Source organism: Rhopilema esculentum, chromosome 14, assembly GCF_057945365.1.
Source record: "Rhopilema esculentum isolate cy_ngs chromosome 14, ASM5794536v1, whole genome shotgun sequence".
Taxonomy (NCBI): Eukaryota; Metazoa; Cnidaria; class Scyphozoa; order Rhizostomeae; family Rhizostomatidae; genus Rhopilema; species Rhopilema esculentum.
The window spans coordinates 8,357,610-8,373,189 of record NC_142828.1 but is presented as its reverse complement, the minus strand read 5'-3'; the positions used below and the strand labels follow the sequence as shown (position 1 = coordinate 8,373,189).

General features: G+C 35.8%; 2 protein-coding genes across 6 annotated transcripts; one reads left to right on the top strand and one right to left on the bottom strand.

The window, feature by feature from the left end:
* Positions 1 to 59: 59 nt before the first annotated feature.
* LOC135696524 (ciliary-associated calcium-binding coiled-coil protein 1) lies at positions 60 to 10,955 on the bottom strand. Of its 4 annotated transcripts, none has more exons than XM_065215941.2 (9): positions 10,367 to 10,955; positions 2,997 to 3,112; positions 2,455 to 2,541; positions 1,785 to 2,009; positions 1,539 to 1,611; positions 1,246 to 1,389; positions 871 to 907; positions 549 to 682; positions 60 to 200 (listed from the first exon to the last, which is right to left on the bottom strand). In XM_065215941.2, the coding sequence occupies exons 1-9, from the start codon at positions 10,421 to 10,423 to the stop codon at positions 126 to 128; spliced, it is 948 nt and encodes a 315-aa protein (XP_065072013.2). In that variant the 5' UTR covers positions 10,424 to 10,955; the 3' UTR covers positions 60 to 125. The 4 variants fall into 4 exon arrangements, with proteins under 4 accessions (XP_065072013.2, XP_088968474.1, XP_065072011.2 ...); XM_089112348.1 differs by lacking the exon at positions 10,367 to 10,955 and adding an exon at positions 9,692 to 10,336; XM_065215939.2 differs by lacking the exon at positions 10,367 to 10,955 and adding an exon at positions 6,254 to 6,544.
* Positions 6,885 to 15,489, top strand: LOC135696522 (uncharacterized). 2 transcript variants are annotated; one of them, XM_089112346.1, is made up of 4 exons: positions 6,885 to 7,178; positions 12,522 to 12,586; positions 13,494 to 13,664; positions 13,874 to 15,489. In XM_089112346.1, the coding sequence occupies exons 1-4, from the start codon at positions 7,024 to 7,026 to the stop codon at positions 14,980 to 14,982; spliced, it is 1,500 nt and encodes a 499-aa protein (XP_088968472.1). In that variant the 5' UTR covers positions 6,885 to 7,023; the 3' UTR covers positions 14,983 to 15,489. The 2 variants fall into 2 exon arrangements, with proteins under 2 accessions (XP_088968472.1, XP_065072009.2); XM_065215937.2 differs by lacking the exon at positions 6,885 to 7,178 and adding an exon at positions 11,287 to 11,959.
* The last annotated feature ends 91 nt before the right edge of the window (positions 15,490 to 15,580 follow it).

Below are 15,580 nucleotides of genomic sequence, written 5' to 3'. Positions count from 1 at the left end.
AATTCTGCAAACATTAGTGCAATTGAAACTAATTATAAAGCCAAAAATAACGAAATATCTACATCAAATTATTTACAAATGTATCAATAATTTACAGGAGCAAATTTGAGATAAAAATCTGCATGTCAAGTTCGATGCAATTTGTTAATTTTAGAGGCAAGGGCAGCTTCCCTCTCTTTGATTTTCATATCTGCTTCTGCCTAAAATAACAAGTTCAGTTTTTACAGTTAGGTAGGGCAAGCCAATTGAAGAAAAATTGAAGAATAATTCTTAGCAAAAATGCTAAAAGCTTGCAGACCTTGAAACAAAGTGAGCATATGAGATTAAAACTCTTGCAATAGTATATCCATAAACTTAGAGCTCTGAAAATTTTATTCAGAACAAAATTAAATTTGGACATTCAAAAGCTTCTTTGACTCGTGTCAAATATATTATTTTAAATTTATTAGTTATTTCTAGAACCAGCACTAGGATTCCACATGACATCTTTGATATAGTGAATATTCTGCTTTCAATCAATGGGCAGGCAAAAAACAACTCAATCTTACCTTTATATTTTCCAAGGTTTCTTGTGCCACGCTTGCCACAATTTGTTTTATCTCCTCTGGTTTCAATGTTTTCAAAATCATCTCTGCTGAGGTCTCGTGTTTAGACTTTTGTGAGATTGGTTCAGCTTCACCACCTTTGAAAACAACAGGAAAGGATGCAAATTTTTTTATAAGTTAATCATACTGAAATTACTGGTATTTTCTAAGTATACTATTGTTCCAAAAGAATGAGCCAATTTTAATGCTTAATTGATGCTATTGTACTGAATAATATTAAAAAAGTATACATTTTCAAGATACAAATTTATTGTGAAATTCACACCTTCAGTAATGCCTTTTTCAGTCTCTTTTGAGTTCTCCTGTTGGTAAAAATTTGTATTACAAACTTTTATGGCAAGAAATATTTGGCTGATTACTGCAATATGAAAATCTACATTTACTCCATGGAATTTTGTGGTCATAATCACTTTTTGTCAATTTTACACAAAAAATGCATAAACAGTTGATGGACAGAGGGGATGCCCTCCAACTTTCTGCAAAGCCAAAAGCTTTTCTGCAAAATCTTATGTTATGAGTCTTTGATTTGCCTTGCCCTCTCCCACTTTCAAACTTGCATCAGAAATATGCAAAAGGAATCTTAAGTTAGAAGTTCAAGAATGAAATAATTTTCAAGCCAGGATAAGTAAAAAAATACTACCTCTTCCATACCACCATCTGTCTCTAGGCTTGCTACCTGAGTTGGTGGGGGAGAAATATATTTTTCATACAGCTCAATCGGCATTCCTTCATGCAATGGTGGAGGAAATGGCAGATCGCCAGTTGGAAGGACCTCAATTTCAAGCTGCAAGAAAATGTAGAATGAGGTCATACATTGACATGTTTTTCACAAAAAAAACATTTGAAAAATTTTTCATTTAATTAGAGGTGAATTACCACTTTGAACAAAAACATGCCTAGATGTAGGTACATAATTAATGAGTTGCTATTTACCATCTTTTGAATGACTTCCTCCTCTTGTTGGTTCATGAATAAGTTTTGATACAATTTATAGTGTTGAAATATTCTGGAATAGTAAAAAGAGTTTGTTTAATAAAAACATAGAAATTTTTTTCTAGAAAGAAAATAAAGTTCTGAGTATGCTTTAATTAATGAAAGTTGAAATATGACTGGATAAGCCAACCAAGAACATCAAATCAGTGTTGATAACAAGCTAAACAAGAAGCCTTGCAAACTCACCCTTGGTTGACAAAATCTACTATCTTTTTGGCCTGCTCTACACTGAATCTCTCCATCCCAACTACATTTTCTAAATTTTTCTTATTTGTTCCAACAAAATAGCTTATAATTTCTTGAACATTTCTTTCTAGGCTCATCTTTAATTCACAGTTGGTCATAGCCTCTTTTAGTAAGCCCATAATGCAAGAAATTTGAAAGTTATCAAACTTTTCTTCTGCAGCAAACCTTGAAAAGTAATTAAAATGATATCATTATGAGTAAAGACATTAGGACAAATATATTGATGACAACTCATACTTAAATATCTACAAATAAAAAATTGTTAAAGCTATAAAAATTCTTCAGAACAAGAGAATGAGAGGTTTTATAACAACATAGTGAAACTTCAAGACTATGTAAAATTGAAATATTTTAGCTGCATTTCTTTGTTAAAATTCATAAGGGCAGAAGTGCTTCTGATTCTGTCAACTGTTTCCATTGTTATGCAACTTGAGCCACACATATCTTTATGATGTGTTCCTCGCAGAACTGCTACTAACTACAGAGTGCTAACCAGTTGTAAATACTGCACTAATATTATCAAAATACTAAAAAATCAGATCCAACATCTATAATATTGTTTTACAAAAGAATTGTTTAAAAAGAGCACACAAATTTCGTAAAAACTCACAAGAAACCTCCAACATAATAGTCCAACTTTGCTCCATCCACAAGACAGACTCTAAAGTTTTTCAGATCCAGTTTTTCAGCTAGTATTCTGTTAGAGTTTTAGAATGGTTTTTGTCATATGTTTATACATTTTTCTTGAAAGTTAACTGTTAAAATTTACTAAAACAGCCATGCCTTTACATTCCTTCACAACGAGGGTAATCCTATAAGTAAAAATATTTCTTTCAAACGGGCTTAAATATGGATTTGACAAACTCAAAGTTAAGGTTGCTAGATAAAAATATGATGCTCAGCTACCATAAAATCATGACAGCTAGAAAGCACAACATACATCAAAATTTGCTATCCAGAACATTTTTCTGTAAAATTTTTGACAAAACACTTTCTGACAACCCATCTCCTGAATAAAGTTCATTATCAAAGTGAGATGAGTACCTTGATCTTGTGACTATCAGAATAAAATGCAAAGTAACTTGTCAACAGCCTCTTTTAAAATAATAAAGAAATTAATCCTGTCAATTCTGGACTAATTGCTTCACTCACCTTTCCAATTCAGGTGGATTCAATTTCTTCAGTTTTTCCACCTCCTCGTCTCCAAACTTTTCCCAAGCAAGAGGATGGCCTTCAATAGAGGGGGGTAAGTCTTCTTCAACCAAACTCTGTAAGAACACATGTTTATACATTTTTCAATCAAATGAAGAGAACAAATTGTTTGACTGAAACCAAGAAAAACATTTCCTTATGGGAATCCTGAATGTGTTATCTCATGCCATACACTTTAATTTTTGATAATTTTGGAATAAAATCAACAACATGGCATGGCAATCACTTCCAAAAGTCTTGACTTTTCCATGCGAGAAATTTAGACCTTTTCCATTCTACCACACCAAAAAATAAAGAAACATTTCATGCAAATCTCTAAAGTGACGAATTTCTAAAGGAATTTTTGGCCGGAATTAGATATAATTTTTATTTTTCTGTCGAAGGAATCAAATCATTGTTTGAAACTCCTTCTGCGGTGCAAAAGGCGGACGAGATCAACACAACACGGTCATAACATTTCATTTTAAGATAAATTGCAAACTATATTCATTCGACCATATTTTTCTAGTCTTTCAAGACACGTTGCTTTGTTATATTTTTACAAATTTCGAAGGCTAGGAATATCAAGAATATATTGGTTCTTTGAACTAGGAAATTGCAATTTGGGTTGTGTGTGGGCCAGGCCTAAAAAAACCTACAATCTTTGTAAAAGCACCATTGATGATGCTTTCTTTTGAAGGCTTCAGGATAAATATATCAACAGGAAAAAGGAAAAACTTCAGCTCACTATAAACCTGTTTTTACCTGCTTTTCTTGGTCAAAAACATTGGTTTGTGATATATTCATTCGGCTTGATTTCCCCAGTGATGTCGACAAAGCGGCCGCCATTTTAAAAAAGGTTGCTTGGCAACAAAATGAAGCAAGGACGACAACAACAAATTTATATGCGAAAATCTAATCAGATCAGTGAATCAATGGAGATCTAAATTTTGGCTGACGCGCCTTTTCAGAGGAAACAATTGAAGAACTTAACGAATAATATGTACCAATAAAAGCAATTTTGCCCAGATTGTTATTCGCAACATCTAGTGATTTGAAGGAAAACTCATGCACATAATTTTCTTGACTTATGACTTTTTAAAGCAATAATCCCAGCAGTAATGCCAGCAAGGTATTACCATTACTAACAATAAACATCGAAAAATAAGTTTATTTCCTTTATCTGAAACGATATATGAAGCAAAACTACTTGCAACATCTTTACAAACCAGTATTGCAGTTACTTCATATGCCGCCTAAATGCTTTTGCGTCCCTGGTACACCCAGGCAGCTGGCATTCCGTTAAGGAGTCATAAAAAGTCTGTTTTAAGACTTCTGAATTTTGGCCACATTCGGAATAATTTAACTGATTTGAATTAATTCTCGTGATGCTCGGGTTATAGGATCCAATTTCAAATATTCTTAAAAATGTTTCTTTGTAAAGTCATCACGTAAGCCCAGGGCTTAGTATGACTTTTCAAAGACCGTTTCGAAAGGCTATTTCGGAATGTGACGATACTTTATATCCGGAATTTAGTTTCTTAGATCGAGTTTCTCAATGCTTAATTACAACGCTGAGAGTTTCTTAACTATGTTATTATGTTGGAGAGGGTTTTGGAGCTGTAAACAAAGACAATTGTAAATTTTTTTATTGTTTTGAATGCTCATGACAATTCTGTCAAGAGATTTGCTTCTTTCTAATGCTTTACTTAAATTGAGAAGCATATGGGCGTGACTCTATGCTTCTCCCATTTCAGTAAAACTTCTCTTGACTCTTTGCCAACGATTTCAGTAAAAATTATTTCCTCTGCTTTTTGGTACTTCCTAATAAAATCAACGCACTACAAATACATTATTTGTTGAATCATATAAATGCTTGTGTAAAGACAGAATTATTGACTTTTTCTCTCTCTACACGAGCAACATTACTTCAGGCCACTTTTCTTTGTGAAAAACTTTGCAATCTCCCCTTATGGAACGACTCAAATTTAGGCATGCAGGAAAGCGCACAGCGGAGAAAAACCGGGAATTGTCATCTGCCTTCTTTCCTTCTACCTTTATCATTCGTCAATATCATATCAGACTTTCGTTGAGCCATTTATTTTTAAATTCAAATTAAAGAGAGGATAAAGTTCTTGTGACTCTATATCAAGGCTAAGCCAGGTGATAATGGAATTTTTGAAGGGTTACATTTATTTTTCGCCATCTCGGTCCATCTAAGATGAACACCAATATGTAGCTGACCCGATGGCATATTGGACACCCTTGTTTGCTATGAAAGATCCCTGCCGCGTCCATCCTTACGGAATCACGCACAGGTCTTAGCCTACGGGTAAAGTATATTTTTGATGAAATACCTCATTGAAAAAACGGGCTGAGTATTGGACAACTTTTTCAGACCCTATGTTCATACATTGTGTAACACAGTTTAGAATGGCTGGCCATGTCTATTAATGGCAAGGACAATCCAATCCTATTTAACATCCATAGTACGTCATATCGGCGTTAGTTCTTGCTGGAAATTAAATAAACTTTTAGCTATCTATTTTATTTTTCTTTTGTGAAAGCAAGAGTTAAAATATCAATCTGCTTGCTTCAATAAATGATAACTTTCCTTTGAACTATTCTCTGAAACTGCAGAGACAATCCACCGTATTTGAAAGCAACTTTAATTGCTCTAACTTTGAAGTTTACGATTGTCTTACTCCTCCACGATAAGGTGTTGTATATTAAAAAGGTACAACAGTGAAAATTAGACGTTTAACAGCACCTACTCTAGGCTGCTATCGTCCTGCCAGCTTAATTTGACATAAGTAACTTAATTCTATTAATTTTAATTTTTTTTTTTTTTCATTCACTATTACAGCTTGTAGGTCAACATTCGGGAGAATGACCCAAATACCACTGATAAATCAAATTAAAATATCTTAATAATCAAGGGAATTTCGAAGTAAGTTGAGGTTTGTACCTTCTCAAAAAAAGGGAATAGTAATCACTGACAGTTGACTAAGGGCATTTTCCAAGGTTTTTTTGTTGAACTTTTAACTGATAGACTGCCTATAAGTTTTGCCGAGCAGAAAGGGACAGAATATTGTTTACTGGGTGTCCAGTAAAAACCGATCTAAAAAGACGAGCCTACTTTGCAGAATCAATTTCCTTTGGGTTGGGTGATTGTCAAAAGCAAAGAAATATATGCATCATGTCATTAAGTACTTTACCTTCGGCAGGGTATATTTCCTCGATCTCAATCCGGCTCTGGTTTGGGCCCGGAGCCGGAGCTTTGCCAGACCTCTTGCTACGTCAAGTGCCGTTAAGCTTTGAGAGCGCTTTCTTTGCCTCTTTCCTTTCTGTGCGTCCATGTTTTCGTCCTTATAACTAATGTATGTCTAACAAGCTGCGAACTAGCCGTAATCGAATTTCGCTGGCGGTACATATGAGTATAGCCTCCTGGGGCAGAGGCGCTGCGGTGCAAACTCTGATCATTAAAGAATAATTATCTGCATTTCTTTGACGTGGCGACGCTGTGTCGCCTATTGTCTTTGCAATTAGTCGCCTCCGAACACAAAGTGTGACTGTTTGAATACAGTTGCAAAGGTATTTATCCAGTTAAGAATTATATTAAATAATTCAGTCGCCCTAGCAATGACCCACAGAAAATAGCTTAAGATACAAGCAAAATCTAATTGTGGATGGTTCCAACTGTGAATTCTGCTCAGCAAAAAGCAGTTCTGCTTTATAGCGATGCCCTACATTTTGTCTAGGCAAAACTTAACTTGCCATGTCTTTCCCTGTCAATGCTTTAGACTAGCAACAGGTACTTGTGCAAAAAATGAAATGGAAAGAAAACACATTGTCTTTTACTGTTTGTGAAAGATTTTGAATTCCTTGCTTTAAACATCAACGAAAATTCGTATTGTGTGCTTTTCATCTAAATATTCTCCGCCAAATATCTTTTTGGAAGATATTGTAGTTCTATAGTTCTATGTAGATGAAAGCTGTTGGAGTGAAAATGCTGATGGATGGAAGCGTAATACAAAAGAAAGATGAATACCTCTATAATAAAAAAAGGTTAAATGATATTCGCATGCAGATACACAGTGGATCGATCACTATCAGAAGAACCATCTTCAAATGTTGTAAAAAGTGAGCTGGGCGATGTTCAAAATTACATCTTGTTTGTGTAGGCTTCATCATACAACATTGAGCATCTCATTTTATGTTTGAAGTTTCCCAAACTTTAGCTGCATGCAGCAAATAATTGGACATATTTGGTGATGTTAAAGATATCGACCAATCAAATTTCCTATATTGTCAAGCATCTGCAAGCTTCTTGGCCCCGTTTTCAAACAATATAGCTTTGCAGCGCGTTTATGATCGAAAAAACATCGAAAATTAGCCCTAGGTCGATGATTGGATATGAAACAATAGGTCAATTGTGTATCCCAACCAATGGGAAGTTTAAATGGCTATGAAAATGCGTCAGGACGTAGTGTCTTTAGTCAATAATATAGAAGCGCTTCAATATCATTTAGCTTAATCCTGTGGAACAAATCATTGGAATAACTGCATGGCTTAAACCTATGTACGTTTTCCAGGATTGTATAATACAAAAATCTAAGATTGTGAAGACATAGACCAAACGAATTTTTGCTCTTCAGACAGGGATACAACTAAAACTTATTTGTGAGGAAAAGCTTTGCCAGCAAAACGGATTTCAGTAGGGTGGGTCCAGGAGATCTTTAAGGTCCTTCAAACTTTGATATTTCAGTATTTACTTACTTTCTGCAATACATGATAAATTAAGTTTTGCAGGGAAATGCTATGATGATAAACTGCTTGGTGCTCCTCAAAATCTAGTTAAACCAAGCAAAATTAAACCATTCTAAACATACATCAGGTCCTATAGACAAAAATGCCCTTTTTAAAAACGCCGACGAGCCAAACACAAGACAATCATTCCCATTTTTGTCTTGTCCTGTGCCTCTACAAAAATAAAACCATAGCACCAGTGGCGGCGCAAGCTACTGGAGAGTGGGAGGATAATGGGCGTGACAAGTGATACCACGCCCTTTTGCTTCGTTTCAGTGCTTTTTACTAGGGTAATTTTCCTTAGAAAATATGAACCAACCCTACCTAGCGCTTTTTAATATGCTTTTGAAAGAAATATGTAGACCATGTTTTGGAAAGAGTGGGGGTAATTACCCCACTCCGCCATACCCCCCTTGGCGCCACCACTGCAGGGCACCCCTGCTGCCAGCTGCCTACAGCTTAAGATTTTAGCAACTCAGCTAAAATTCATGCCTATCTTATTACTTAAAATATCATGATCAAATAGTGCGAAGAGGTGTAAAAATTGAAGTTTTACGTCCATTCATTGCTGCCATTTTCTTCGACATTAACATTTTCTTCGAAGGCTCAAGAAACTGGGGAAAAAGTATTGTAGACCGCTGCGGCAAATGGCACCCGCGGTAAGGCTAATATTACCATTATTTGAAAAGGGACTATAGGGTGACCACGTAGAGGGCTTTATAGGGGGGGGGGCTATATTATACTGTTTTCTGTTACATAGGGTTTCGAGATTATATACAAATTTTGATCTTCATTTGAATTTGAATTTGGCACATTTAAAGTGGAGTGGGTATGAAAAATCTCGCCTATAGACATGAAACTTTTCATTTCTATGCATCTTAATAAATCATACCATTGTAGCTCATACAAAGAAAAAAATATTTCTTAATTTTACTTTTTTGATATGCTAGGTGCTTTTTAAAATCAAATAATTCCGTCTATAAGAAACATCGGTTGCAATCACACACCTATCAATAATCACACAATCATACACACAACAATCATTTGCTACCCCTTACCTTTTGCATCAAGAATCCTGCACTTTTGTGATTCAAAATTGAAATCTTATTATCTTCATTATTAAACGGAAAAACAACAATATTCCTATCATTAAAAGAATGTAATAGAAAAAGTGGCATCATTGTTAGCATTTTGCGGAAAGATACTCGGAATTCATAGGTCTAAAAGACTGCATGGGTATCCGTGGTATACGGAAAAACTGAGGCACTGAGAGTACAGAAACTGAACGCCTTTGATAATGGGTTGGATTCTATTTTTTCTACAGTAAGAAAAACATGCTTGTCCATGAAAGTAGAAGAATAAAGCGGAATATCTGTCCGGCAAATTAATTGGACAATTATTAATTCAGTGCTAGAAAGATTTTCTAAGGTTAATTTACCATTGTGGAGCCAGAAGAGTGATTGTTTCCAAATATTTTGCAATTTTTTATTTTTCTGCATTAAAACTACAAAATTTGTTTCCACCCTAATGAGTATTAAGGCCAAAAAGCCTAATGAGTTCTAAGGATTGATAAAAGATGAGCATGGGATAAATTATAAGCCTATCAGGACTTATATGAAAAATAAAACCAAATTTTACATATAAAAGACAATGAAAGTTAATGTTTTTTAAAATCTCATTTATCATTTGTATCATCAAATGTGCTTATTGATCTTTAAGAAAGAAATTAACATAATGATACTAGGATTAGAAATATTCATAAAAGTAAGATATAAAATGAATATTTAAGGCCAATATTTTTACTGACCTAAGAGTTTCATTCAAATTCAAGGTCTTACTCGGATTACCTGAATTCCTTTGCTATTCATTATCAATGGACGCAGTTTTCAAGTTGTTTGTCAAGTAGTTGTTACATCAAATTTTAACCTGAAGCGGACAATTGTGAACCCTACTTCTGAGAATGATCGAAATGAACGTCTTTTGGTCTAAACTGCAATTTTGAAATACATTGTTTTCGTCAAAATATAATGGATCTGCTTGCCTTCATCCATACCAATGTCTTTGTATTTTTTAACAAATCTCGGAGCCATGGTTCTAAAAACTGGGAGGGATTTGTACCCTAATTACTCCTTGCATGCGCGAGTTTAAATTAACAGGCAAATTTAAACTCAATTTAATCAATGAAAAAAAACTCTACTGAGTTTCAAAAGCTGAAAGCATGGTTGGCTGTTTGTATCAAGTATCCTGAATCAAATAAATCAGCTAAACTAAATATGATCCACATCAGCTTAGGCGAATATGACCGTTACATGGCTTAAATAAGAGAGGTTAAATATCGTCATACCAACAGCATAACATAGACCCAAATATTGTGAAGAAAATAGAATCGTTTTTGAAGACCATAAATTTGATCCATAATTGGACAGAAGAAGAGCAAGAACGGGCATGTTTGCGGAACAAAACATTAGGAGTACTTTCAACGACGTCGAGAGAAAGACTCTATTTTCGCTAAAAAGGCTTACCTCTTTTATTGCCTGTAGCTTTGGAGTGCGAATAGACGTCCGAGATATCAATTCCATTTCAAGTGATGGACTAAATCTTTAAGCAAGCGACCTGATGTCCACCTGCTTTTAATCAAACATCACTATACAAACTCTTACTCTTTGATTTGGTACACTGCCTTGCCGCTTTTTTTTCGCGTGAAATGTTAATATTGCTTCAGACAGAACAATGGTCTTTATCTCTCAATGTTTAAAGTAGTCCGTCTGCGTAGAAGCGAATGCTTCGGAAAGAGCCTTTGATGTAAACTAAAGCTAGTTCTTTGAGACGCAATATATGCTGACGTTCTTAGAGTAAAGCTGCAGGGACAAGAGGTTAATCTCTGTATCATAAAGCAAGTAACTCAGAACTGGTGTCATGATAAAGCTCATTATCCTGTGCATCTGCAGTAGAACTTTGGCTGTTCACGTGTAAACATCACAGATAGAGAATGTGATGTAAAAACAAGCACGATTACTAAGCTTTCCTAGCGAATTTCGAAAAACTAGAGAAACAGCGCAGTATCTTATCTTGCTTCCCGGCATCTCAAATTTCAATCCTTTCAGTACCAGGGCATGCAGAAAAGTTAACTCGTTTGGCGGCTGGAAAGTTACTGGTCACTCGATAAAACATTGGCTCTCGTATTATACTACCCTAATTATAGTTAGGAATGTTACGAAGGTTACAATTTGGCCTAAGGCAATTTAGGGGTGCGTTTTTTCGCCAAAGATATGGCTCGAGATCCTTTTTGCTTTCTCTCGAATAACCTAGTGTATTGCATCTTCGTTCGCTATAAAGCTAAGAAATTAGGTTCCAACCTCTGAAGTTTCAATGAAATGAGGGTTCCATCATTCAGTCACATCATCAATTATTCTTTATCAATGTTTAGCAGGAAGATTTCACCAGATATTGAATTAAACTAGACGGTGTTCAAAATATTTACATCTTATTACACTTTCTACTAATACCTTGATATTAAACATCTAGACTTTTCTGAATCTATTTTTCTGAGAAAGCTGCACGAGTGAAAATGGATAGATACTGGGAAGGAGAATCCAAGTTGCAGAGAGGGAATGTGACAGCGGAGGAGAAATATTGAAGGAGAAGGAAAAGTATACTTTTAGGTTGGGAGACGTCCAGGTACTTATCATCCCCCGTTGGTAAGGCCTTTTTCGTAGGTAAAACAAGTCCTGGAGAAAAACCTGTTGCTATAACGTTCGAGAACTCCAAATACTTTCGTTTTGATGTCAAGCTTTTTCTAAGCAGAATCGACGCAGCTTTTCAATCAAAAAGCCCTAAGATCATCGGAAACATTATACTTTTTCCAGCAGCTTAACTACGAAGCTATTGCAATCCCTACTCGGTAGTTTTTACGGACGACTTGATATCGCTGTAGTTTCTTTGTATGATCTCAGAGCACTTGAGTGGAAACACCAGCTCTGCCTATGAGAGACCCTACAGGTACCAAAAAGATTTTTACGATCTTGCAAATATTTACTACTGTCTAAGTGGAAAATTATGATAAGTGATAAACACTAAACAAAAAAAGGAGGAGCTATTCATTGAAAGAAGCAGAGGTAAGTTGCTTTTGTCCCAGTTGTTTCTTGGGTTAAGGACGATTTGTGGAATGAAGATCAATAGTAAGGCAGCTAGAACGCACAGCTGTAGGACAAGTTGTAGTTGAATTTGTTAAATATGCGATGCTGTTTGCGAAAATAAACTTTTCCGAAAAGCACATTTTACGCTGCAGTTGTAAACCCAGTAAGGCTGCAAGCATATACTCCATACTTCAAGGATTTCCTGTCTGTATAGGATTAAAACTGGATAATACTAATTAACGTTTAGAGAATGCAGCAGATTCTTACTTGCATCAAATAAAGCAAAATGCTTCATTCTTGGGCTGGAAAAGAGGAAGAACTGTTATGATAGATCACGTTTTCAATCTCAAATAAACAAAGTATTAAGCATAGCCTCGTGTCAAAACTCTCCCAATTGTTTCTTACATACCAGGTATCCTCTAAGATGCTAAGGAATTAATTATGAATTCATTGGTAGAAATATTTGTTAAATATGTTAATGAAATAGAAACTAAAAATCGCTTCCAACCATCTGTCGTGCTGTAACGTGATTATTTTGCAGATTTGCAACTGCTGCTTCAAAAATGATTATCTTTGTGGTCGCATTGGGGTGTCTTCTAAAAACCGGTAAGTGCATTTTGGTTACGACAGATTTTTAAAAAATCTATTTTAAGGAAAACGGGAATTGGCGATTATTTGATAGACAACGAACGTCTCATCCGGGGTGTAATAAATCTGCCCCAACTAGCAAGGCCGTCGCTACCGTGGGGTGTGGAAAGTGATCACATCCACTTAGAAATATATTCCTATACAAAAAAGAGTAGTTTTTGTCATCTAGAGGTGCTTCGTCGACAAACTTTCAGCATAGGCGCCGACTTTTATTTTTCCCAGGGGGGGTTCAAAATTTAAAGTAAAAAAAAAATTAAAAAAGTTAAAAGGTAGAGAAATTCCCTGTCACTTTAATAACGTAATACAACATATGTAGTATGTATAATAACAAAACAAAACATTTAAATAAAGCAGATATAATATAATGGTCAACAGTTTAGACTAAATTTTTTACAAGGGATTTATTTGATTCAAATTATTCTTTAACAATAGATAAATTTCACATTTTTGAGACTTAGAGTATACATATACCTTCCTTCAGCTGTTCTGCGCTGAATTTTCAGCCCAGTGGCGGATTTCATAGGAATTCCCAGGGGGGCAGAGGATGCCTCCTTCCTTTTTCTTAGATTGCAAAAATAATGACATCTTTGTTGAGTAGTCTGAAGTACATTCGGTCGCTGGGCTAAACTCGTCAAAATGCAAAGAAATTGCGAGTTCTAAGTACCTATCGGGCAGCAAGTGCTTCTGGGGGTAGTTTGAAAAGCTTTCAATTGATTATGTCATTGTTACATTGATCCATTTCTAATAATCAGCTGTAGGCATTTAAAGAATGCCATCTTCTTGATTATGTAACATAAAATTGGTCCCTGTTTCCACAAAAAGAAACCAAAAACTCGAAAGATTAACAATTGTATTTCTCTTTTAGGAGTAGCGCAATTTAGACCTCTAAGTCACTGCGAACTGCAGCGTCAAGGACCATCGCCAGAATGGGCCAAGCCAAAATGTAATCCAGATGGCACATACAAAGTATACCAATGTGATGCATACACAAGAACCACATGCTGGTGTGTGTACGAAAATGGACAAATGATTCCAGGTAGTTACTTGCTTGCTTCACGAGACACTTACAGCAATACCTTTATCAAATGACTCTTTTTTCTTATACGAGTATGTGGTTCAAAAGGAATATAAGGTAGAACTTCAGAATAAACATGCAGGTAAAACAATTAAACATCACTAGTTTCATTGATCACGTATCATCACGAAGTCAAATTTTGAAATTTATTCGATAGTCTTTGATTTTAGGGACAACAAGAAAAGTTCATGATCCTGAACAAGAGAAACGAGACCTGGCTAACTGTGAAAAAGCAAGAAAAAATGCACCTCCCGCACCCCCACCTGCCCCTGCTCCAAGTGCAACCCTTGATCCGCGATTAGGATATCATTTGGCAACTGCGAGAATTCCAGAAATTCAAGATGAACAAATTCCTTCCGACGCCGTTCACGTAATGATGGCACCTCAAGAAGTCACATTACCGAATTTTCAACCTGCAGCCCAGAGCTGTCCACAGTACTGCACATATAACTGTCCTCCTGGATGTCCAGTGACTATGCCACTACAAATGCCTGCGCCACAAATGCCTATGCCGCAAATGATGCCTATGCCACAAATGATGCCTATGCCACAAATGATGCCGATGCCACAAATGATGCCTTGCTCACAACCATGCCGAGGAACAACATGCCCACCAGGCTGCCAGCAAGTTCCCCCACAAATGCCAGCTTTGCAAAGACCCACGATGCCAATGCCGATGCCTATGCCTATGCCTACTATGCCGGCTCAGCCACCACAAATGTCATGCCCAATGCTTTGCATGAACAAATGCCCACCTGGTTGTCAGCCATTGACACAGCAACAGCCAGTGCCTCAAATGACGATGATGCAGCCAGCTCAAATGATGGCAGCACCTGCGATGCAACCTCAAATGATGCAACCAATGGCTGCACCACAAGGCTGTCCCAACCCGTGCGTGAATCAGTGTCCACCTGGCTGCCCCCATACATTCATGGACCCAAGCACCGGGCTTCTACAACAAGGATATCAAAACAACCCTATGCAACAACAACAGTTTTTTCCTCAGCAACAACAGCAGCTCCAGCAGCCTTTATTGACGCAACAAAAGACACGACAGGGAAAACTTCAAGTGAAATCAAGACCAAAGCAATATGCTTCGAAATATTATTCAAGGACGAAAAATGCAAGAAAAAATTATAATAAAGCACAGAATAGCAGAACAATTATGGACCAATCACGGTATAGAACACAAACCAAAAGAATTTCGCCACAAAAATGGCAGAACATGTTCATAAGAAGAGGGCAGAGAAATCAAAGAAACTTTTGGAAGAACTGGTAGAGTAAAAACAAATCCAAGGTCACATACGGATCAGTATTAAAACTTCAAATGCCAACATCTTATGAGCTTAAGTTGTTTGATAAAGTAAATATCGTTATCTATAGCAAATCCAATCACCATTAAGACTACTCGAATAACTAATGTCAAATAACGTATCTTTAGGTAAGTAAAATACTGGCTATTAGGACAAAAATATTACTCTGAAATACCAGTAAGTTACCGCAAGACAGTAATAACATTGTAATCGTTGATGGGAAAACTTTATGTTCTATTGTACTCCTTACTGTAGAATATTATTTTTACTAAATATAATCACCGTTGATAAATGTAATGATCTTATTGTTTCTTGTGTAAAATAAAGTGATGATTAATCATGTCAAAGACATATGTTCTAAAAAGTATGTTTTTATCTTTCTTTTCAATTTTAGTTTAATTTACATGATGTACTGTGTATATCTTAATGTTTAATAAAGTATAATTATTAAATATAAACGTTTCTTGTTTAGAGTTCATTATGTTCATTGTGGTAAAGCTGTGCTGGAATTGGGTATAATAATTTTGGATCCCTATACTGGTGCGTTACTGCAGCTACGAAAGG